This window comes from Glycine soja, chromosome 1 (genome assembly GCF_004193775.1).
Source record: "Glycine soja cultivar W05 chromosome 1, ASM419377v2, whole genome shotgun sequence".
In the NCBI taxonomy this organism is placed as follows: Eukaryota; Viridiplantae; Streptophyta; class Magnoliopsida; order Fabales; family Fabaceae; genus Glycine; species Glycine soja.
Window position 1 is genome coordinate 42,779,727 of NC_041002.1, and position 24,217 is coordinate 42,803,943.

At 36.2% G+C, this 24,217-nt stretch overlaps 1 protein-coding gene and 1 pseudogene across 1 annotated transcript; one reads left to right on the forward strand and one right to left on the reverse strand.

Moving 5' to 3' along the window:
- The first annotated feature begins 5,052 nt into the window (after nt 1-5,052).
- Nucleotides 5,053-5,794, forward strand: LOC114378936. The gene is made up of 5 exons (XM_028337538.1): nt 5,053-5,099; nt 5,172-5,276; nt 5,354-5,423; nt 5,523-5,618; nt 5,699-5,794. The coding sequence occupies exons 1-5, from the start codon at nt 5,053-5,055 to the stop codon at nt 5,792-5,794; spliced, it is 414 nt and encodes a 137-aa protein (XP_028193339.1).
- A 1,723-nt stretch (nt 5,795-7,517) lies between these two features.
- LOC114379005 lies at nt 7,518-23,622 on the reverse strand (annotated as a pseudogene).
- Between the last annotated feature and the right edge of the window lie 595 nt (nt 23,623-24,217).

Here is a 24,217-nt window from a genome sequence, read left to right on the forward strand (position 1 = left end):
CCATCTGTGAAGAAAACACAAGCTACATAAAACTAAAACATTGAAGAAAAACAGTCTACAGTAGGCATCGCCATTTTCTACCACCTAATCATCCTTACAGATGACTAAAAAAAACTTTTAATGGAAGTCAAGAGCATGATATTGCACCGATACCATTGACTGGTGACCAGGTATACCAGCGGTTTCAACACCTGAATACTGTATTTGGAAAGACCCATAAAAAGGATAAAAGTCAGACTTGCATATGGAATAAGAGGTCAATTTTCTTTGAACTTCCGTACTGGTCTAATCTAGACGTTAGACATTGTATTGATGTTATGCATGTCGAGAAAAATATATGTGACAGTGTGATTGAGACACTCCTTAACATTCAGGGCAAGACGAAGGATGGCTTGAATACCTGTCAGGATCTAGCTGAGATGGGGATCACAGTTGCATCCAAGGTCTGATGGGAAGAAAATTTACTTGCCCCCAGCTTGTCATACTTTGTCCAAAAAGAAGAAGATAAGTTTTTGTCAGTGTTTTTGTCGGGTGAAGGTTCCACAAGGATACTCTTCAAATATTAAGAGCCTTGTGCAGTTGAAAGAGCTTAAGCTTGTAGGGTTAAAGTCTCACAATTGTCACGTGTTGATGCAACAATTGTTAGCCGTGGCTATACGAGACATCTTGCCAAACAAAGTCAGGTTAGCCATAACTCGCCTGTGCTTTTTCTTCCATGCCATATGTAGCAAATTCATTGATCCTGTCAAGTTTGATGAGCTAGAAAATCAGGCCGCAATTATACTATGCCAGTTGGAGATGTATTTTCCCCCTGCCTTCTTTGACATCATGATTCACTTGATTGTGCATCTGGTTAGAGAAATCAAATGTTGTGGTCTTGTTTATTTGCGGTGGATGTACTCGGTTGAGCGATACATGAAGATCTTAAAAGGATACACAAAGAATCTGTATCATCCAGAAGCATCTATTGTTGAGAGGTACATTGCAGAAGAAGCCATTGAATTTTGTTCGGAATACATTGAGAAGGATAAACCTATTGGCCTTCCTGAGTCTCAGCATGATGACAAAGTGGGTGGTAAGGGTTTAAGAGGACTGCATGTCATCACTCCGAGTCTAGAAGATTTGTTACAAGCTCACTTGTATGTCTTGAACAACAGTAATGAAGTTTTGCCATACATACTTAAGCATAAGCTTATGTCAAACAGAATAATCCAAAAATGTCAAAGAATTGGGTGTTGAAAAAGCATAACAAGACTTTATGTGATTGGTTTAAAGATACGATCTTTGCATATGAAAATGCTTCAAGAACTTTAAGAAAGCTAGCAGATGGGCCTAAAAGAAATGTTATAACTTAGCAAGCATACAACATAAACAGGTATTCATTTTACACAAAAGCACAAGATGACAAATGAACAATGCAAAACAGCGGGGTAACCCTAAGAGCTGAATCTCAACACTTCGCAAGTGTGCACGACGCCAATCCCTGTGTAGCTTCAATCCCTTACTTTGGGTTTATTGATGAAATTTGGGAGTTTAACTATGTGAAATTTACTGTTTGTGTTTTCAAATGTAAATGGGTTGACAACAACACTAGTGTGTGCATCGATGATATAGGATTTACGTTGGTAGACCTACAGAAACTTGGTTACCACAATGACCCTTTCATCATGGCAGAACAAGTTAGACAAGTATTTTACGTGCAAGACCCTTGTGATGAAAGGTGGTCTGTGGTTCTACAAGGAAAAACAATTGGTGTTAATGTAGAAGATGATGATTCATACATGGACACCTATGTTAGTCCTTTGTCCACACAAGTCACTCCTAACATTGTCGGAGAAGAAGAAGCTGACGACGTTCATGCTAATCATAATGATCATGATGAAGGAGAATTAGTTAACACCGTCTAATGTAATTTTGTATTTATATATTTGATTTTGATAGATTCATTTACATAAGTCATACAATTATTTTTTGTAAGGTTTATTAACCTGTGTTGTTTGTTGCAGGAAGTAGCTACAGAGGTGGTTCAAAATTCAGTATCCACGTGAAGCATCAACTTTGTTTATTAAGGTGAAATCTGAAGACCAATGTATTTATCCCATTTTATAGTCTTATACATAGCATGTGCAAACAAATCAATCAAATTTCAAATACACACTATACAGAATCAACATTTATATATACATGCCTCACTGCATCATTTGAAGTTAGGAAGAAAGATCTTACCAAAATTACAACTTCTATCTCACCATCACACACCCCATCTTACAATTGACAATGCACTTACCTACAAATTGGATTCTGTATGGTTTGTTCTTCAACATCACACACCCCATCTTACAAATTGACAATGAACTTACCTACATCACACACACCATCTTCAACATCTTTGTTCTTGACATTATTAACTGAACCACCCTCGATTTTCATTTTTGAATTCTTTATGGTTTGTTCTTTGTCCTTATCTTCAAATTTACTGACTTCATTATAGTTGCTTTTCATGATATTCTCTACACTACCCTCATTTGTGGCACTAACTTCTCCATTTCATAATTTTTCCTTGTGTGTTTCAGTTCTCCCTTCGTTGCCCTTATCTGTGGCACTAACTTCTTCATTTGATAATTTTTCCTTCTATGTTTCAGTGCTCTCTCCTTACTGTTGATTTATAATTCACTAGCTGCAACATCTTTGATCTCATCATTTGGTAGGCCAACTTCAGTTTTATGTTTCTAAATCTGCCATATTTCAAGTTTGTGCAATCTCTTGACAGGCTTTATTTTCAACTGGAATAGATTCCCTATTAGATAAAGGATCATGGCTTCTCCACCAGCCTCGTCTCCTCCTCCTCCTCCTCCTCCTCCTCCTCCTTCCGACGCATCAGCTTCGCAGTCTGGCGTGAAGCGGACACAGAAAACCTCACGTCTATGCTCCTTGTCAACTAGACCAGCTGGTGTCGAGAGACCAATGGTCCACGTTGATCTTGCCACTAGCAAGGCCGACGGTCCCCACAGGAAGAAATTAAGAACATATTTGGGGATTATGGCGCGTGATAAAGTGGACATGACGTACGAGAACTGGAAGGAGGTCCCTACTGCTCAGAAGGACTTGATTTGGGAGGATATTTACGTATTTTTCTTTTCTTATTTGATGTTCTTTAATTAATAGCCAAAAAATACATTATTTTAACAAATAAACCTTATTTGTTATTGTCAGGCGGAATTTGAAATCCGAGAGGCTTCTGATAGTAGGACGAAAAAGAAGTTACTTAAGACTGTTGGCAAGAGATTGAGGCAGTTTAAATCAGACCTCACGAGGAAATGGGCCCTTGCAGCCAATTAGGACGGTGTGGACGACAGTGTCTGTGAGAAATATGGCATAAGCAAGGAAAAATGGGCCTAGTTCTGCCAGACTCGCAGAGACCCTTCTTGGGAGGTATGTACTTTGCCATTTAAGTTGTTTTTCAAAAAATATTAACTTGTTATAATTCATTCTAGCAATTTGAAAGACCATTGTTTTATTTTTGCAGGTTGTGCAAAAAAAGCCACAGGCCATCCAGAAATAGAACACTGCCCCCCACGTTTTGTCTCGTGGGGGTTATGAATATTTGGAGTAGAAGCTCCTAGCTGAAAAGACGAAGAAGAAGCTGGAGGAAGCTGCACAGTCAGGAAGCATTGATGGCGTCATCGACCCTTCATCCCCCGTCAGACGCCACGTGAAGTGGAAGATGGCCCATACCAAGAAAACAGGGGAGATGACGACTGAGGCCGCAAAGGAAATCGCTGAGAAGATCGTAAGTCATTTTGAACTAACCATTACAATTATATTTCAATATTTTGTAAATGCCATGTACAACCATGTCTTTTCTGTGTTGTATTCCTTTGAGGAGCAGGGGACACAGGGATCCTTCATCCCCCATGGACGTCAGGATGTTCTCACTGCTGCTATTGGACGTCCAGAGCACCTTGGACGTGTCTGTGCTGCTGGAGCCGGGGTCACCATCAAGCAATACTTCGGATCGGCTCCACGGACGTCCCGCAGCTCATCCTTCTTGCCTCCTGAAGAATTGCAGCAGTTGACCCAGCAAATCAGGGACCAACTAGAGGAGTCGATCACAGAAAAAGTGACTCGGCAGCTCATGGCATTGTTCAGCCAGATGCAGTCCCAGATGCAATCTCAGGGACTTGCACTGCCTCCTGAGCCTTTGGTTGGTCCCTCAGGTCCTCGAGTGAGCACAAAGGGGAGTTGTATTGATCTCTCAGGAAATGATCCTAAGACAGGTGACTCAGATAGGTGCGGCTTGTACATCGAAGCAAATCCTGTCCGCTTGGTTGCCCTGGGGAGTGTTTATGAGGGATCCATTGTTGTTCATAACACTCCTTTGTTGCCTGGCCAAGTAAAGGTGGGTATGGAGGAGGTTAAAGATGCAGATGCTCCAGTTCCTGTACCCATTGTTGAGGTTTCCTTAGTGGGGCAGACAATTCACACCTTCCTTGCTAGGCCGACACATCTGGTCAAGTCTTTATCACAGCAGGTACTTTACTCTTACTATATGTTTCTTCTTTTTGAATTAATTCATTCAGCGTGCCTCAAATTAGACCATTTAACTTTGTTTCATGAACATGCAGCTGTGTCTCCGGAAAAACCACCTCAAAAGCTTGATCCGGTGGTAGATGATCCGCTTTATCTAATGACATTGACCATCCCAGAGTTTTTCTTGAGGCCTTACCAGGTTACATGGGATGCCACCGTGTTCGGGGTCTTTAATCCAGACTTCCCGCTCTACATAAAGCACGAAGACCTCTCTGAAATTGCACACGGTGGTCAATGTCTTAGCATATCAGTGTTATAGTTGTGGATTCTGTAAGTCATTTTAGATTACTTTTAATTACCCAAGTTATTGCTTTCAACTCATAAATATTTAACATAAACAGACATCTGACAGAAATAAGTATGCGAGCAGGGAATTTGGATATCTATGGATTCCTTGAGCCACAATCCATTAAGAGGTCTGGGCAATCATAGTTTGAGACTGAAAGTTACATAAAGAGTTGGATGCAGAGTTCAAAACGCGATGTCTATCTTGGGGCCTACCTGAATGGGTAAGTCACACAAAATAACTGAATTTAATTAATGTTTACTAATATGCTAATCCATATTCATCCCCACTGCAGCGAACACTGGCAGATGGTGGCCATTGTGCCCAAGGAACACCGAGTTGTTTGGTTTAGTTCATTGCATATTAGGCTAGACAGCTACCTTAAGGAAATAATTAACAGGTCAGTGTTCTTTTCAATTCATTTGCATTCAAATACCTCAACAACACCACTTTTTAATTGTTACTCGCCTAGAACAGTGCTTTAAAAGGTCTTGATGATGCTCCACAGCCTAAATCAAAGGTTCCTGCTAGGTGGATTATCGTCAAGGTACGTCATTTACATATATAAAACTTCCACTTATATATACTTCTTATGTGTCTGTACACTAATTGTTTAATTAATATCCAAATTTCATTATGTATTTAGTGTAATAGACAAAAAGGAAGTACTGAGTGCGGCTATTGTGTCATGCAATGGATGTCCACCATTATTTTAGGAAGTTTCAGGAATAACTGGGAAGCGGTACGTTTATTTCAAACAAATTCGATTTTTTATAATTTGTATTACATTATTAACATATTATCATTTATTTTATCATGCAGTATTTTAACGATGCTAGACCATTGGAGCCAGAGAGATTAAAGGCGTTGCGGATCCAATGGGTACAGTATTATCTTCGAGTTAAAGATCAGAGCTAGCATTTAGGGACATTAAGTTTAGCTTAGTTTACTTTGGTTTAACATTTTTGACATTTCCTATGTAATTTGAGCATTGAATTCATTTGTTGATAGTTGTTTATGATAAATCAATTATTCAATGTTTATTGTGTGATTAAAACTGCTTGAAAGCAGAATAAAATGTTTATTTGCTGTGAATTCAATCTGAAATTGCATTTTACAGGTACAATTTTGGGTTTATTGTAAAAACAGAAAGTTTATATAAAAAAAACTTGAAAACAACATCGGTTATTAACAAAAACCGATGTTAATAAATCAAACAACATCGGTTTCTTACAAAAACCAATGTCAACATGCACATTAACATCGGTTATTTATAAATAATTGATGTTAATGTACACAGGTTAACATCAATTATTTATAAATAACTGATGTTATATATAACTAACTAGAAAATCGATGTTAATATATTACATTAACATCGGTTTTTACAGAAAACCGATGTCAACGCCCATCATGCATACACTTATTTTGTTGTACTTCTTTGTATATAACATCGGTTATTTAGAAAACCGATGTTATCGTTTTTATGTTAACATCGGTTTTTCAAAACTGATGTTAACGATAATACATTCAACATCGGTACTTTTAACATCAGTTTTAAAACCGATGTAGAATGTCGTAAATAACCGATGTTGAAAGTGTATTTTCTAATAGTGTACTACTATGAAACATAATATTGATAAGGCACTTACATTATATGTAGCTCAACGTCATACTTCATACTTTATTTTGCATCCATTTTCTTCAATAGCTTGCTCTAAGAGTTTTCCTCCAACTTGAAACAACCTAACACATGACATAAAGGAAGAGATGAAAAATACATTGCACACCACATAAGCCACTCAAAAAACCAAATAAGAAACTAACGTCAAATTAGTTGACTACACAATTGGGTGGGCAATCCATAAACTTGACCAACTTAAAGGTTCAACACAACATTTTATTCATCGCAAAAGCTCACATAGAGCAAATTGTATAAAAAGCAAACCTTTTTGGGCTCTGTTCTTTCAATGTAAATTACAATTTCAGAAACATATTACTCCCAGTCTTTTAGGGGAATTGTTTATTTGTTAGTGAAAGGATACTTGATAGGAACTTAGATATATACTATAGAATTATAGAAAATACAGAATCAGAACTGATAGTACAAGAATTGAAAAAAATACCATAGAAAGGAAATTCAGAAAAAGAAAAGATGTCAGAGAAGAAAGCTCCTCTGCCCTAGTGGCATTATCCACACCCTAAACCTTTTCCTAAAAAGTGCACACCAATCCTCATAGTGCCCCCTCATCTTTTTTGATATTCACATTCCCTTGGATGACTCACAAGAGTCACAACACCATCTCCAATCTCCTTCTGTCTGCAGTCCAATTTGCTAGCAGGGTTTTGTATACTCAATTATGCCCTTTTTTCCTTCTCCTGTACACCTAGATTGGAGGCCCAATAAAAAAATTGAAAGATACTACTTAGATGTGTAAAAAGGCACATTACATAAGTAATTAGATCCTAGTAGGCCAAACAACAACACCCAACTTGAGAGAAAATGTTTCACAAGGCAGATAAGATACAGTGTGCAAAAAAACTTCAAAGTTCAAACTATTTGTTAATCATGCAAAGGCACCTTTTTCTATGTGCTTAAAACATTTGTTTATAGGTTAAAAACAAAGACTACCAGTTACCCTCAAAACATATCAACTACACCCATGAAGAGCAACACATCTCGAATATTGCTAACCTGCATAGTATTTTCCAATCTTGCTACATCAACCAAAAATGGGTGATCAATAACGAGATCTACTAGTACCTACAACCAACCAATTTTAAATTATAATACATTCCCACCTGTAATAATTAAATATAAATTCACAATATCAATCTAAATCCATTAATGAGCACAAGTATCTTGCTTACCCAGGGGTTAATTTTATTACAATCACCATCTAATTTGTCCATGAATTTCACATACAAGCAAAATCAACAACTAGCACAAATGACTAATGTTTAACAATAGAAATCTTTTAGTCACAAACATTCCTATAAATTTACCTTTAACCAGTCAAATGGTGTTCTATCCTCATATCAACGGGGTACCTCTAACTAGCCCCAAAAAGGGTCTTCCAGTTAGAAGTTGTAACAGTATGACTCCAAACGAATATACATCCGATTCTGGTGTAAGCTTGCCAATGACAAAATACTTTGGATCCACATATGCCAAACGTACATTTGAGTTATTACATATTGTGCTTGTGTCAACTGAATCCAAACTTCGCTGAGCTAAACTAGGAATGCCCAAGTCACTAAGTTCGACAACAAAGTTGGCATCAAGGAGAACCTTACTAGGTTTCAAATTCCCATGGATAATATAAGGCTCACTAGGGTGAAGGAAGATTCGAGTAGAGCATATGTTAGTAGCAATGGATATTCAAATTTGCCATGGAAGTGGATTCTTTTCTTTGTGGGCAAGATGGCTTTTGAGGCTGCCATTGTTTATGTACTCATACACAAGTGACCAAGACTCTGCATAGCTTCCCATTAGTGTTAATAGGTTTGGATGTCTTACCCTATTCAAGACCTCTACTTGAAATCCAACCAATAATATAGCCAAAGCAAAATAAAAATTTGAGTTCCTCATGGACAAAGAAGCTACAACAGAATCATTCAGTCAAGGTTTTTTTGGATCATCCACTCAATACAATTTAATCTCATAGATACTTGAAGATCAGAAGCTTGGAATTTTAGTGTCATACATACATACACACACACACACACACACACATATATATGTGTGTGTGTGTGTGTGTGTGTATGTATATATATATATATATATATATATATATATATATATATATATATATATATATATATATATATATATATATATATATATATATAAAATTTAAGCAGATAACAGGAACCAATTAGACCAAACTGTAAAGTGAAAAGAAAATAGAACTCCAGACTCCAGAGACTTAAATAACAAATACATCAAATTATCCAAACATCTTCTGAAAATGAATCATGTAGAAAAATACCTATGCATTCGTGCTACTATACCTATGGTATAAGAAACCAAACCAGGAATAACACGAATTTTTATTTACCTGAGATGTCGATCATGTAAGCTATGAAATTAACCACAACAGAATAAGTAATTCATGTTAAACGTTAAAGAAAAAAGAATATCATATGTATAAGTTGTGATGACATGTGCTTGCACAATGCAGAGTACCTAAACAAAAAGGAAAAAGATAATTGTGACCATGGACAAATCATAGCTAGACCCACAAAATGAAAGATGCAACATTACCGTAAACTCACCATGACCCAGTTTAAAAAAATAAAAATTAATTAAAATAAAAACCTGAAAGATATGAAGCTCTCCATCCAAAACTTTTGCTTTGCAAGCTTGTAAGATTTGTTAAAATCATGTTTTCTCCAAAAAAATTTCTTCAAAGAGAAATGAATTGGTTTCCCTTACGTCTTCCCCCCCCCCCCCCCCTCATTATATCAAGAAGAAATTAACCACTAGAATAAGAAAAAATTGCAACAAAAAAAAAAAAGAAAATCGACAATTGCAAATTGGAGATGAAAGAAGCCAAGTGAACTTAAAACCTACGCTATGGAAATGGAAATGGATTGTGGTTCTTAAATCGCAATGTTCAGTGAATTTGGTTGCACAACAGATAGGAATTGAAAGAAACTTAGAGGAAATGAAAAGAGACACACAGAGAGAAAAGGAACCGAAAGCAGAGAAGAGTGAGTGAGGGAGAAGAAACAGAAATGGGTGTGCGATAATGTGGATTGAACCATTGTCACACAAAGGAGAAGAAAAAGAAGCAAAGCGACCATGAAGGAAGAGTGAGAGGGATTCAAAGAGTTGGAACACCAATAGATGTAGTTGCGGCTTCGAACCCTAGAGGGGAGTCGAAGAGTGAGAGTGATTATATTTAATTACAAAAATGTCACCGCCTGATATACTAAGACGGTTCTTAAGGAATCGTCTTCATTTTGGTATCGTAGAAAATAATTTTTCTACTAATGGGTGCACGGACATGGATCAATGCAATTTGGATTGTTGAATTCTTTGGTGTAAATATGAACTTTTTGTTTTTCTGATACACATGACAACTATTTTTAATGATGAACTAATGCGTGGACACTTCTTTGAATCAGTACAATCTAAATCCCATATTTTGTTGGTACAATCTTGATTGTTTCTTTTTTTCTGAGCACAGGACAAAGCTTGTAGTAATCCAAACACTTAAATAGTTTATGCATTTGTATATAACAACAAAGGTAGCATAAGACAACTCATTGTCTTCATATTCACTATTTTCCTAACAAAATGGATAGATTCTTTGTTGTTGTGTATTACAATTGTTGGACATGTGGCCTCAATAACTTCAGAGAGGGGGGGGGGGGGGCTGAATTAAGTTTCAAAATTTCCTAACAAACTTTTACCCCCCCCCCCCCCTTTCTAAATGATAGGCTCAGAATGCAGAAGAAGAAACAACAATCAATTTAATAATGTTCTTTAAACATGCAAGACAAAATTGATTGCAATAACATAAATGAGATAAGGGAAGAGAGAAATGAAAACTCGATTTATACTGTTTCAGCCACTTCTCGTGCCTATGTCTAGTCCTTATGCAATCCACTTGAGATTTTCCACTATCTCTCTAAATCCTTTACAGACTTTGAACACACCTTGGGACCGCTCACCCTTGTGTTCAAAGATTCTCCAAGAGACAACTCGTCTCTTGATTACAGCTCTCACAATCCAAGAGACAACAGTCTCTTGATTATAACTGACTTTTTGAGATGAACAAAAAGATTTCTCTCCTTTAGAGTGGATGATACAATTTGAAGTTCCTAGTGAAATTTCTCTCTTTTAGAGATGATATTACAATTTGAAGTTTCTGGATGAATTCTCAATAGATTTGCAAGTGTTTTCCCAAGAGTTGTTGAGAAAGCATTTGACAATTAAGTTCTCTTAGAATCTCTCTCTCTTTCTTTTTGAAGTCAGACACACATATATAGGCCCTTCATGCCTTTTCAAAATGGTTTGAAGAGACGTGTCTTTTCAAAAAGCTTTTTCTGAAATTCTTTATTGGTAATCGATTACAGGTTTTTGGTAATCAATTACACAGTTATATTTTGAAGGGTCATGGCTTTTCAAAGTGTTTTTTGAAGTGTCGTTGCTAGTAATCGATTGGAAACAATGTGTTTTGAGGCAAAAACTTGATCAACCAATGAGATTGTTTGAGGCCTTATCTTTTTCTTGATCTTGTTTGCTTGATCTTGAATTAATCTTGAAACAATGCTTAACCTTGGAATGTTTGTTGAGTTAATCTTGAAAGCAATCTTGTTTGATTATTCTTTGGCATCATCAAAACCATGTATTCATACATTCACAACAATTGTGATATGTTACCAACTTATAAACTCACTTCACAAGTCATACTAGAGAATTGGCAAATACAACAAATTCTTGCTCATGTGACCTCTTGTTCAAAAAAGCATTTCTCATTTTTTCTTGAGAATCATGCCATAACTCTCATCTATATTACATTATGAGATGAAAATCTTGTAAAAAAATTCATTGACCTATTTACACAAACAAGAGACAACCAAATAGATTGCAAGCTAGTGCATGCAAACCTCTTCAGCTTTCTAGCTTTCTGTGTGGGGATGGCAATCATTAAAATGAACAAATAACAAATGCATTGAATCTCATCCAAAGTTTGGAAGTTACATCCCTTTATCTCATAGAAAGCAAAACCAACCAATATGCTTGCAATCAAGTGCCCATAGTTAATTAAATTCCATAGAGTTCTTGAGTGCACACAAAAATATATGTATGCATGTGTATATAGCTAGAGAACATATGAACTTACGTATTAAGCTTTAGAAACTGCTTCAGTTTTCTTATATAAGCATTGTTAGAAACATTAGTTTGGTGTGCCAAAAGGATTGAGCAAAATTTTAGATATGGATTATAAATATAAATTTTAAGTATTTTTGCCACAAGAAAGTGTCACATTGTACTTACTAGGGGTGTTCTTTGTACGAAAAAGCATGCCCTAATAACAATGTAGCAGAGTATGAGAACAAGGCCTTTCATGTAGTGAGAAGTTCAATCCTACAAAGATATACATGGAAAAGAAATAGTGAATCAAGATATATACCAAATCTAATTGTGATGTTTCAACCAATGAAATGATGGTATACAAGTATACATGTAATATGAAGGTTGTGATTATTATGGCCAAAGCAAGAGATCTTGTTTCTAGGAAGTTGAAGTTAAGGTCCATTTTGATACCCATAATCCAAGCAACAATCACACATAAGGGAACCTATAATAATATCAAATTTTGTTAATTAAAACATTTATTAATCAAACAACAAAGCTAAATGGAAGCATACATTTTTTATTAAGGTAAATGCTTACCACAAACATGCTAATTTGAGTTGAAGAACCCAAGGAAACACCCAACGAGATGTCCTACAGTAACATCAACAACTTAATTAGTCTCAAAGAATTAAATCACGTGCATTTTTTGTTTCTCACATTAAAAAAGAAGTATCTGAATTTTACAAAACTAGCAATTAAAGTTGGTACCAGTTTGTTCTTGAAATCGGTTGCATTGCCAACTATTGGAAGCAAGATTATGCTAAGGAAGCTAACGAACAAACCCCAGGAATCAAATGCATCCTGTTCAAATTCACATTTTAATTTTATAGAGGGGAAATAGGAAGGAAACATGTACTGTTTAGGGTCCTCAAAATACATGTGTTATGCTATGTGATACTTCAAGACACGCGTCAATCTTCCATGTCACCACACGAGTACGGACGTTCAGCCCTTAACAGCCTAGCTCTCCAACCTCTTATTATTTGAATATACCGTTATCAATGTGTTTGAAACATTCGCTGAAATTTGTAAAGATAAAATAAAAATAATTTATTTTCATACATTTGAAAATTTAATGCTTGTTATTATTTCTCAACTGTTTTCCCCCTCAAAATAGTTATCCCCAAAATACCCCCAAACTTCTTTACAACTTTTTTCCAACTTCATACCCTTTTTCCTAATTTCTTGACTCATATGAGAAAAAAAATTGTATATCTTAGACTCAAATATAAAAATATTTAACTAAGTTCACTCTAATTTAATGATAAGATTCCTAAAATACCATTCATTTAATTATAACTCTATTTTTAAGGATATTATTTTATTTATAATATCAAGTTCTAATGAATGATATTTTAGAAATAATCTTATTTTTTTACTTGAGATTAGTAAAATTAAATAATTTTAATCAAACATTTTTAATCAATGTGAAAATAATTATTTTTTCTTATATTTAAGTCCAAAGAGAGGAAATAAAAAAAATTATGTCATCCCAACGAAATTAATTATAAACAAATAAATGGTTGGCATTATAATTGATTATAACAATAATCAATTATATATAATTGATTATTGAAATAATCAATTATATATAATTGATTATTGAAATAATCTATTTTTTTTATAATAGTTGTCTTAAACACTCTCTAATTACGAATAAGAATGCATACATTTTATGCTTCAAATAGCTCCCGGTGAGTCCACAATTGGAAGACAAGGTAAGCACAATATGCAATCACCATAACAATGCTAGCAGCTCTAGACAACTGTAGAGATGAGTCTGCAGTGTCACTTGCTGAGGCACCAACATAATGTAATAGTAATGGCAGCAAGTGGCACAGCAATGCCACAAACAGCATAAGCAAGTTCATATTTGCCTGTCTCTACAAGAAAATTGCAAAACATTCAACCCCTTCGTTAACTCTAGCCAGTATTTGACTATAAAGTTCTTAATAGAGTGCAGGGCTATACTCTGTCATATTTTTGTTCTTGTCTAAGGTTTGCAAGGCCACCAATGAATAGAGAGGTTCGAAGAACAAGAAGAAGGTTAGAAATTATGGAACCCAAGAGAGAATATTTGACCAAAGAAATTTTGTTATGGCTAAGGGCGAAAATTGCTATGATGAGCTCTGTAGCATTCCCACAAGTTGCATTCAAAAGTGCTCCCACTGTGATTCAAGAAAATAAAAGGATTTAGTAACATGACAAATGATTTTACTAAAGTTTCATTTCTATTTCCAACACTGATATGACCAATTCAAATCGCGTGGTAATTCGTCTCAATAAACAGCTTTTACCCCATAGCATTTTGTGTGAAGACAAAATCCAAAGAGAGATTATGTAACAAGCATTGACATCCTTTTATTCTATATTTTTCTATGGTAACAATTTGACATTAATATTTAGTCCAAATTAAAGAAAAATGACTAGTAAAGTACATTGTGAAGAACTTCCAAAACAGATTGCTTTAATAGTACAGCTGTGGATCCATACACACCTGCAGGACCAGTGTAATAAGCAACTTGTCTGCCAAATACCAAGGGGACAAATAAAACAAGAATCAGCACAAGAACATAAAACGGTAAAATAAAATAAAAATTGTACCATGATTATTAATGACTAATGTACGGTCTAACTATAAGTAAAAATGCAACAACTAGCAAGGTTTCCTTACTCTGTCAAGAAGCTGACTCGTTCAGCAAGTGGAGTTAGCCCGAGTAAACTCAACACAAAAACCCAAGACTGTACGCAAAAAAAGAGAGCACAGGGTTCATATCATCCCATAATATAACATTAACAACCTCAATGGTCGATTGACAAGTGATAGCAAAATCCAACCTACATTATACAGTTTCTCTTTTTTTTTTACAGATACATTATATTGTTTCTAGAAATACATTTATGCAAAAATATGAAAAATTCACGATATAGATACCTTAATTTTATTTCCTTTTTCCCATTTAATTGAAAAGATTCCCAAGAACACATTAACCATCTCATCATACAGTAAGACTAATTATCAAAAGTGATTGTTATGAAATAAATTTCAATGAATAAACCAGAATAGATATAACTCCATGATTGACACATTGGGTAGATAAAAACACTAGTGGATTATTAACCTTTTGTAAACCCGGCTAATATATATATGTGTAATTGAAGTTTTTAATTTACTAGAAAAAAATAATAAAACTCAGTTACATATTTCAATTGGTGGGACAATTCATATTTCCTAAATCATATGAAAACAAAAATTGATGCAGTTGAAAAGAAACGAACTCATTATAAAAACATAATTTTGATTTCATGACCGATGTGAGGATCTTGTAAGTAAATAATCTATAAGCATGATATGTCATTGTTTTCTTCTATTTCTTAACCTTTTTTGTCACCATTTTAATTACTGATTAGCCTTAATTGTCAAATTAATTAGGCAGTTTTATCATTTGGGTCTACTTGACTAATTTTGTGTTTTTAATTTAATTTTAGGAGAATTATAAGCAATTTGGCTTGAATCCAGAATTGGGCTTGGACTTGAAGAGAGCAGACAATTTTATTTTATCAAATCTTATCTTATCCAGATTTTACTTCATCTAGATTTTATTTCGTCCAGATTTTATTTCATCCAATCTTATCTTATCTTGTCCAGATTTTATTTTATTTTGTTTATGGGCTTGGACTTAAAACAGATTTGTAAGCTTTGGAGCTGAGGACCTATATAATAGCACCAGGGTTTTAGTTTAGAGAGTTTTGGGAGAGGAGAATAATTTTACGGTTTTGCAATTCCAGTTTTTACTATTCATGCGCACTGTTCACGTAGCAATAAAATTTGTTTTCTGCAATTTCGTTTTCCGCTTCAATCTGCAATTTCATTTTTTGCTGATTAATGGAAGGCTAAGTCTCCAACGTTGTTTTCTCTTGAGGATCAAGCACAACTCTCTTTGAGGTTTTGTTATTACTATTGAATTTTGATCTGTTTTTCCTCTTCATCAATTGTTCTGTATTTGTTGCTATTAATCCATGCATGCTTAGTGTTTGATTAATTGCCTCTGTGCTTAATTTACATTCATGCTTAATGATCAGTTTCGTTCATGATTAATTGGTGTATGTGTTGCTTAATCACATAATGACAACCTTATGTTAATTTTCGCTTAGTAATTTAATTAAGGGTTGGACTAAGTGGTTGAACTGATTAGGGATAAATCCTTATAACCTATGATAAGAGACTTGCTTGTGAATCAAGGGAAAATAACATGTTTTAATTCTGTTATTTCTTTAATTTGAATTTGCTTGTGGTTTAATTTACAAAACAAACAAACCCTCCCAATTCGTTACTATTTTATTACTATATGTTATGAACGTTTGATTGACCATTACTCGTTGGGAGACAACCTAGGATCACTTTCTAGATACTGCATTTTTAATGTTTATTTGATTCGGGTACAGCCTCGATCAAAGCACTTCTGTACATTCTGTACACACTCTCTGAGGCCTTGAGGTCTATCCTCACTTATTGAGTCCTGAGGACTCAACTCACCTAAACTAATATGTATAAAAAAATAAGGACTCAACTCACCTAAACTAATATGTATAAAAAAATATATTTCCTAGATCATATAATAATTTCTAGATCGGGTATAAGTAAGAAATACAAAATTAAGAAAGAGAACTCACTCTTCCAAAGCCCTAGCATTCAGCAACAATGGCAAGGGGAATGGCTGGGAAAAGAATAGAGAGCTTGGTTCCAAGGATAACCTCTTGTAAATTCACCAACACATTTCTGACGTGCACTATTAGAAAATACACTTTCAACATCGGCTATTTAGAACATTCTACATCGGTTCTAAAATCGATGTTGAAAGTGTCAATGTTTAATGTATGAATGTTAACATCGGTTTTGTAAAACCGATGTTAACATATATATGATGACATCGGTTCTCTGAATACCCAATGTTAAACACAATGAACAACAACAAAAAAGTGTACGTATGATGAACGTTGACATCGGTTTTGCAGTACAACCGATGTTAATATGTTATATTAACATCGGTTTTTTAAAAAAACCGATGTTAATATATTCCATTAACATCGGTTTTTCTAGAATACCGATGTCAACGTTGATGATGCATACACTTATTTGGTGTAGTTCTTTGTGTATAACATCGGTTATGTGTAGACAACCGATGTTAATATTCAAATGTTCATATCGGTTATTTATAAATAACCGATGTTAATATACAAGAGTTGACATCGGTTATCTACAGATGGCCGATGTTAAAATACAAAGGTTGACATCGGTTATATACAAATAACCGATGTTAATATACAAACGTTAACATCGATTGTCTATTACAACCGATATTAAAGTTCATGTCGACATCGATTTTTGTAAATAACCGATGTTGTTTAACATATTAACATCGGTTTTTGTTAATAACCGATGTTGTTTTCAAGTATTTTGTTTTATATATACTTTCTATTTTTATAGTAAACCCAAAATTGTACTTGTCAAATGCAATTTCAAGGCCAATTCACAGTACTTGTCAAATGCAATTTCAAGGCCAATTCACAGCAAATAAACATTTTATTCTGCTTTCAAGCAGTTTTAATGATAAAAAACATCAAATAATTGATTTATCATAAAGAACAATCATCAAATGAATTCAATGTTCATATTACATAGAAAATGTCAAAAATGTTAAACCAAAGTAAAATAAGGAAAAAAACCAATGTCCCTAAATCCTAGGCCTAATCTCTAACTCGGAGATAAAACTGTGCCCACTGGATCCGCAATGCCTTTAATCTCTCTGGCTCCAATGGTCTAGGATCGTTAAAATACTGCATGATGAAATAAATCATAATAAGTTAATAATGTAATACAAATTATAAATAAATCGATTTTGTTTGAAATAAACTTACCGCTTCCCAATTATTCTTAAAAGTTCCTAAAATGATGGTGGACATCCAGTGCATGACATAGTAGCCGCACTCAGTACTTCCTTTTTGTCTATTACACTAAATACATAATGAAATTTGGATATTAATTAAACAACTAGTGTACAGACACATAAAGAAATATATATAAGTCAAAGTTTTATGTAAATGACGTACCTTGACGACAATCCACCTAGCAGAAGCCTTTGATTTAGGCTGTGGAGCATCATCAAGACCTTTTAACGCACTGTTCCAGATGAGTAACAATTAACAACTGGTGTTGTACGATGAGGTATTACAATGCAAATGTATTGAAAGGAACACTAACCTATTAATAATCCCCTTAAGGTAGTTGTCTGGCCTGTTATGCAATGAACAAAACTAGACAACTAGGTGTTCCTTGGACAGGATGACCACCATCTGCCAATGTCCACTGCAGTGGAACCTAAAATGGGTTAGTACATTAGTAAACATTAATTAAATTTAGTTATTTTATGACTTACCCATTTAGGTAGGCTCCAAGATAGACATCGCGTTGTGAACTCTGCATCCAACTCTTTATGTAACTTTCAGACTTAAACTGCGATTGCCCAGACCTCTGAATGGACTGTGGCTCGAGGAATCCATAGATATCAAAATTCCCCACTCGCATACATGTTTCAGTGAGATGCCTGTTTATGTTAAGTCAAAGTTAAATATTTATGAATTGAAAGCAATAACTTAGGTAATTAAAAATAATATAAAATGACTTACAGAATCCACAATTGTAACACTGATATGCTGAGACATTGACCACCGTGTGCGATTTCGGAGAGGTCTTCGTGCTTTATGTGGAGGGGGAAATCTGGATTAAAGACCCTGAACACGGTGGCATCCCATCTAACCTGATAAGGCCTCAAGAAAAGCTCTGGGATGGTCAATGTCATCAGATAAAGCGGATCATCGACCTCCGGATTGGGCTTTGGAGGTGGTTTTGCCGGAGACACAGCTACATGTTCATGAAACAAAGTTAAATAGCCTAATTTGAGGCACGCTTAATGAATTAATTTAAAAAGAAGAAACATATAGTAAGGACAATAAGTACCTGCTGTGATAAAGACTTGACCAGATGTGTCGGCCAAGCAAGGAAGGTGAGAAGTGCCTGCCCCACTAAGGAAACCTCATCAGTGGGTATAGGAACTGGAGCATCTGCATCTGTAACCTCCTCCACACTCACCTTTACTTGGCCAGGCAACAAAGGAGTGTTATGAACAATAGTGGATCCCTCATAAACTCTCCCCATGGCAACCAGGCGGGCAGGATCTGCTTCTATGTACAAGCCGCACCTGTTAGAGTCACCCGTCTCAGGATCATTTCCTAAGGGATCAACACAAATCCCCTTTATGCTCACTCGAGGACTGGAGGGACCAACTAGAGGGTCAGGAGGCACTACAATTCCCTGAGATTGCATCTGCGACTGAAGCTGGGACTGCATGTGGCTGAAGGAAGCCATGACCTGCCGCGTCACTTTCTCTGTGATGGACTCCTCTAGCTGGTCCCTGATTTGCTGGGTCAGCTGCTGCAATTTGTCAGGAGGCAGGGAGGAAGCGCCGCGGGACGTCCGTGGAGCCGATCCAAAGTATTGTTTGATGGTGACACCGGCTCCAGCAGCACGGACACGTCCAGGGTGCTCTGATGTCCAATAGCAGCGGCGAGAATATCCTGACGTCCATGGGGGACGAAGGATCCCTGTGTGGCCTGCTCCTCAAAGGAATCCTGCACAGAAAACACACAGTGGTACATGGTATTCACAAAATATTGAAATATAATTGTAATGGTTAGTTGAAAATCACTTACAATCTTCTCAGGGATTTCCTTTGCGGCCTCAGTCGTCATCTCCCCTGTTTTCTTCGTGCAGGCCATCTTCCACTTCACGTGGCGTCTGACCGGGGATGGAGGGTCGATGATGCCATCAACGCTTCCTGACTGTGCAGTTTCCTCCAGCTTCTTCTTCTTCTTCTCAGCCAGGAGCTTTTGCTCCAAATAATTATAACCCCCACGAGACAAAACGTGGGGGGCATGATTCTACTTCTGGATGGCCTGTGCCTTCTTGCGCACATCCTAAAAAAATTAAACAATAATGTTTGAAATTGGTAGAATGAAGTATAACAACATCATTTTATTTGAAAAACAACTTAAATGCCAAGGAACATACCTCCCAAGAAGGGTCTCTGCGAGTCTGGCAAAACTGGGCCCACTTTTCCTTGCTGATGTCGTATTTCTCACAGACAGTGTCCTCGACACCGTCCTGATCGGCTGCAAGGGCCCATTTCCTCGTGAGGTCTGATTTAAACTGCCTCCATCTCTCCCCCACGGTTTGCAGTAACTTCCTTTTCGTCCTACTGTCAGAAGCCTCTGGGATATCAAATTCCGCCTGATAGCATGAAATAAAGTTTATTTGTTACAATAATGTAGTTTTTGGCTATTAATTAAACAAAATCAAATAAGCAAAGAAAAATACCTGAATATCCTCCCAAATCAAGTCCTTCTGAGCAGTAGGGACCTCTTTCCAGTTCTCGTAGGTGACGTCCACCTTATCACGCGCCACAATCCCCAAATATGTTCTTAATTTCTTCCTGTGGAGACCGTCGGCCTTCCCGGTAGTAGGATCAACATGCACCACTGGTCTCTCAGCACCAGGTGGTCTAGTGGACAACGATCGTAGACGTGAGGCTTTGCGTGTCCGCTTCACGACAGACGGCGAAGTCTATGCTTCCAAAGGAGAAGGAGGAGAAGGAGGAGTGGAGACAGGTGGAGAACCCATGATCTTTTATACAATAACATACAACAACATACAAAATAGGATTAATCAAAAGAGGATCAGTCATAAGTTTTTTTTTGGAAGGCAAAAGTATAATATTATTAATAAAACATAACAGCTTATCATCAACAAGTTTAAGACCAAGTTGGCATCTTGGAAGCATACATGTCTCTCGATGGGGGGTACAATCACCATCATCAATTTTGTTTTGACAGCTTTGCCCATCTACTTGCTGTCTTTTTACAAAATCCCCAAAAAAGTAGTTCATAAGATATTATCTATTCAGAGAAACTTTCTTTAGGGAGGTGACAATGAGACAACTAAGATCCCTTGGGTCAAATGGGATACAGTTTGTCTTCCTAAAATCAGAGGGGGTTAGGAATTAAAGACTTGAACAAGTTTAATCAGGCCTTGCTTGGCAAATGGGGTTGGCAGTTGGCAAATAATCAGCACCAGCTTTGGGCAAGAACCTTATTGTCCAAATATGGAGGTTGGCATGCCTTACTATATGGCAGAAGCAGTGCAGACATTTCTCCTTGGTGGAAGGATTTAAAATCTGTCTTCCAGCAGCAGCACCACAATAGTTTGACCAGTAACTTGAGGTGGAAGGTGGGTAATGGGGCCAAAATCAACTTTTGGAAGGATAAGTGGAGGGGGGATGACTTAAACCTCTAAGATAAATATCCTGCTCTGTACCAAGTGAGTCAATAGCAGGACTGTACTATCAGTCTAATGGGTCAATATGTTGACAATAGGTGGGATTGGAAGATACAGTGGAGGAGAAATTTCTTTGAGCATGAAATCGATATGGTGGTAGCTTTCATGGATGAGATTGATGGGGTTCAGATTCACCTTTCTAGCTTGGATTACCTCACTTGGAGGGCTGATCCTACTGGGTCTTATTCCACAAAGTCAGCATACAACCTCTTGATGGATGATGGCAGTTCTGATAATGAAGACAAAAACAGCAAGTGTTGGTCACGTCATGTTCTCTTGCACAAGAAATAGGAGTCTTTGGTGGGAGGTTTTGAGATGGGTTAGTAGAGTGGGCCATTTCCCCATTGACCCTAAAAATCATACAATTCTCTCATTGGAACAGCAAAAGCTATATAGACAAGAGATGGGCAGTGCTTTGGATAGCTTTATCCATGACTATTTGGAAGCATAGAAATTTAGTGGTTTTTAATAACCAGATTTTCAACCCCGAAAAAGTCATGGATGAAGCTTTATTCCACACTTGGTCATGGTTAAAATGTATGGACAAAGATTTCCATATTCATTTCAACCAATGGTCTACTAGCTTGAGGGAGGAGTTGTCTTAGGGGGTTGTTTCCTTTTTGGTTTCAGCTAATCTGGTTATGTAACTTTCAGATGGGTTAGGCAATTTTGCCTTGTATTTTTTTAATCCTCTCTTCAGTACACCTAGTACTATATTATATATAATACTACTGATTTTTGCTGTGCAAAAAAAAAAACCATAGAAGAAGAAAAAATGTTATTCAAGAAATTGAGGCAGCTACCAGATTTTTAGAACATACAACAAAGATTCATATTCATCCACATTCAGTAGATTGCTGGAAACTGAGAGCAGAACCTAATGGACAGTACACAACAAGGAGCGCATACCTTTTGATGCATGGAGAAGCAACTAAGGAAAATAGTGATGGAGTGTTTACGGAGTTATGGAAATTACAAATCCCACCAAAAGCAGCTATCTTTGCAAGGAGATTGGTTAAAGACAGACTGCCAACCAAGCTTAATCTAAGAAGAAGACAAATACAACTCAAGGGTTAATGTGACTGCAAAAAAACTAGTAGTTATGCTTTAGAAGACTAGTTCAAGAAAAAAAAATCTAGAAGGAAATCAACAAAATACAAAATAAAACTATACTTTTTTGGTAAAATACATAATTAAATATAAAAAAACATGCATTGGATAGTTGACCCTCAATCAATCACACCAAATTTTGTTCCTTCAAGCTCATATCCCACCAAATACTACGAATCAATGGGGATATTAAAAACATCAGGCAGAAGTTAAACATCATCCAAAAGGCTATGAACAATAAGGCCAAACAACTTGAATAGCCACTATCCCAAAAAGCTATAAGATATGAAGCATGGAAACAAAAACTAGAGCATGAAAGAAACGACTACACAACAACAGTGAAGGAAGAAAGTAGATGCTTCCAAGCAACAACTCAACAAAATAAGACAATATTTTTACACAGCTTTCCAAGCAACACTACCTGCATTCCAAACCCTAGCTAGTAGTAGTAACTAAATAAGAAACTAACTAACAATCTATAAGAACAAAGAGCACAAACACCACGTACACGGAAGCACAAACTTACAATGAAGACATGAAGCTTACCTCGAACACAACAGCGACAATGCCGGTGAGATTGTACCTCAGCTGACCACAAACACCACGTACTACCAGTCAAATGTACCTCAGGTGACCACCACTTTGCCAATCCTTGCACCAGAAACCAAAAAAGGTCCTTAGCTTAACCACGAGTTCCAGAAACAGACCTAGCACGGTCACGCTCTTTAGTTCAATAGAACAACACAGGTAGACGAAGCGTACCTGTCACGGTCTTCAGTGCAATGGAGAACAACAACCTTTGATGTTAACAGTGCAATGGAGAAGAGAGCACGAAAGGGTACACAGAGAAGAAGAAAGCGCGAGAGGGTAAACGAAGAAGAAGGGAGCGCAAGCGAAATAGGTCGCGTCAAATATAAATTAAAATGTAAGTTTAACATCGGTTATCAATAAAACACCGATGTTAACAAATTGATGTCAACGTTAACATTGGTTTTATTCAAAAAACCGATGTTAACTGATTATATGTTAACATCGGTTTTCTGAAAATCGATGTTAACGAATCGACTATAACATCGATTTTCTTGAAAACCGATGTTAGAGTCACTTCGTTAACATTGATTTTCATAAAACCGATGTTAAGAAATACACATTATTTATAATTATGTCACCGCGTTTACGTTAACATCGATTTTTGACAAAATCGATATTAATCCGCCGATGTTAAATCAGCTTTTTCTAGTAGTGGTGGCCAGACCAAACCTTGGACACGAGAATTAGGACAGATTTCTTGCGCAACGAAGAAGATGACATGTTAGTGCTGTTCTTTCATGTCTCATTTCCTTGCTCAACCCCTTCATGTTGTTCCCACCACCACTATTTTCCATCACCAATGATACCTCATGGTTTGGAGGAGCCATTTCTTCTAGACCTGAAATTATGTTGTATTGAATGACTAAGCAAAAGTTTATGTATATGATAACGTGGCAACCTATTATGTATGAATGACTAGCCACCAGTAAAGCAAGGGGTGTCACATGTGGGCACAAAGTGCAAGTTACAGATATAGGTTCCTGTTTGCTCACATAATTAACACAGACATTATTAGTGAAAAGTCAAACATTTTACATAATTGGAATTGGAATTGGAAAAGAAATGAAGAAAGTCACATGCTAAAAATTATTACTAATAATGTATATACATTTAGTTTAAAACATATGAACAAGATTAATTAAATTACAAGTATATTTTAATCTAATTACGATTATATTATTAAAATAGGTCGGGTGTATTAAATTAGAAACTCATGAATAAGTGATCAAACCCAATTATAATTGGATGAGTTAATTTAAGTTCAACTTAACTGATGACTCAATTCAACCCATTGAAATGGAGTTGAGTTGGATTA

Excerpts from the sequence above, each read along its gene's own strand:
- LOC114378936 (XM_028337538.1), top strand. The coding sequence starts at position 5,053 with ATGCAGAGTTCAAAACGCGATGTCTATCTTGGGGCCTACCTGAATGG. Across the intron at positions 5,424-5,522 it reads CTAGGTGGATTATCGTCAAG|TGTAATAGACAAAAAGGAAG; the intron begins GTACGTCATTTA and ends TTATGTATTTAG. Across the intron at positions 5,619-5,698 it reads TCAGGAATAACTGGGAAGCG|TATTTTAACGATGCTAGACC; the intron begins GTACGTTTATTT and ends TTTATCATGCAG.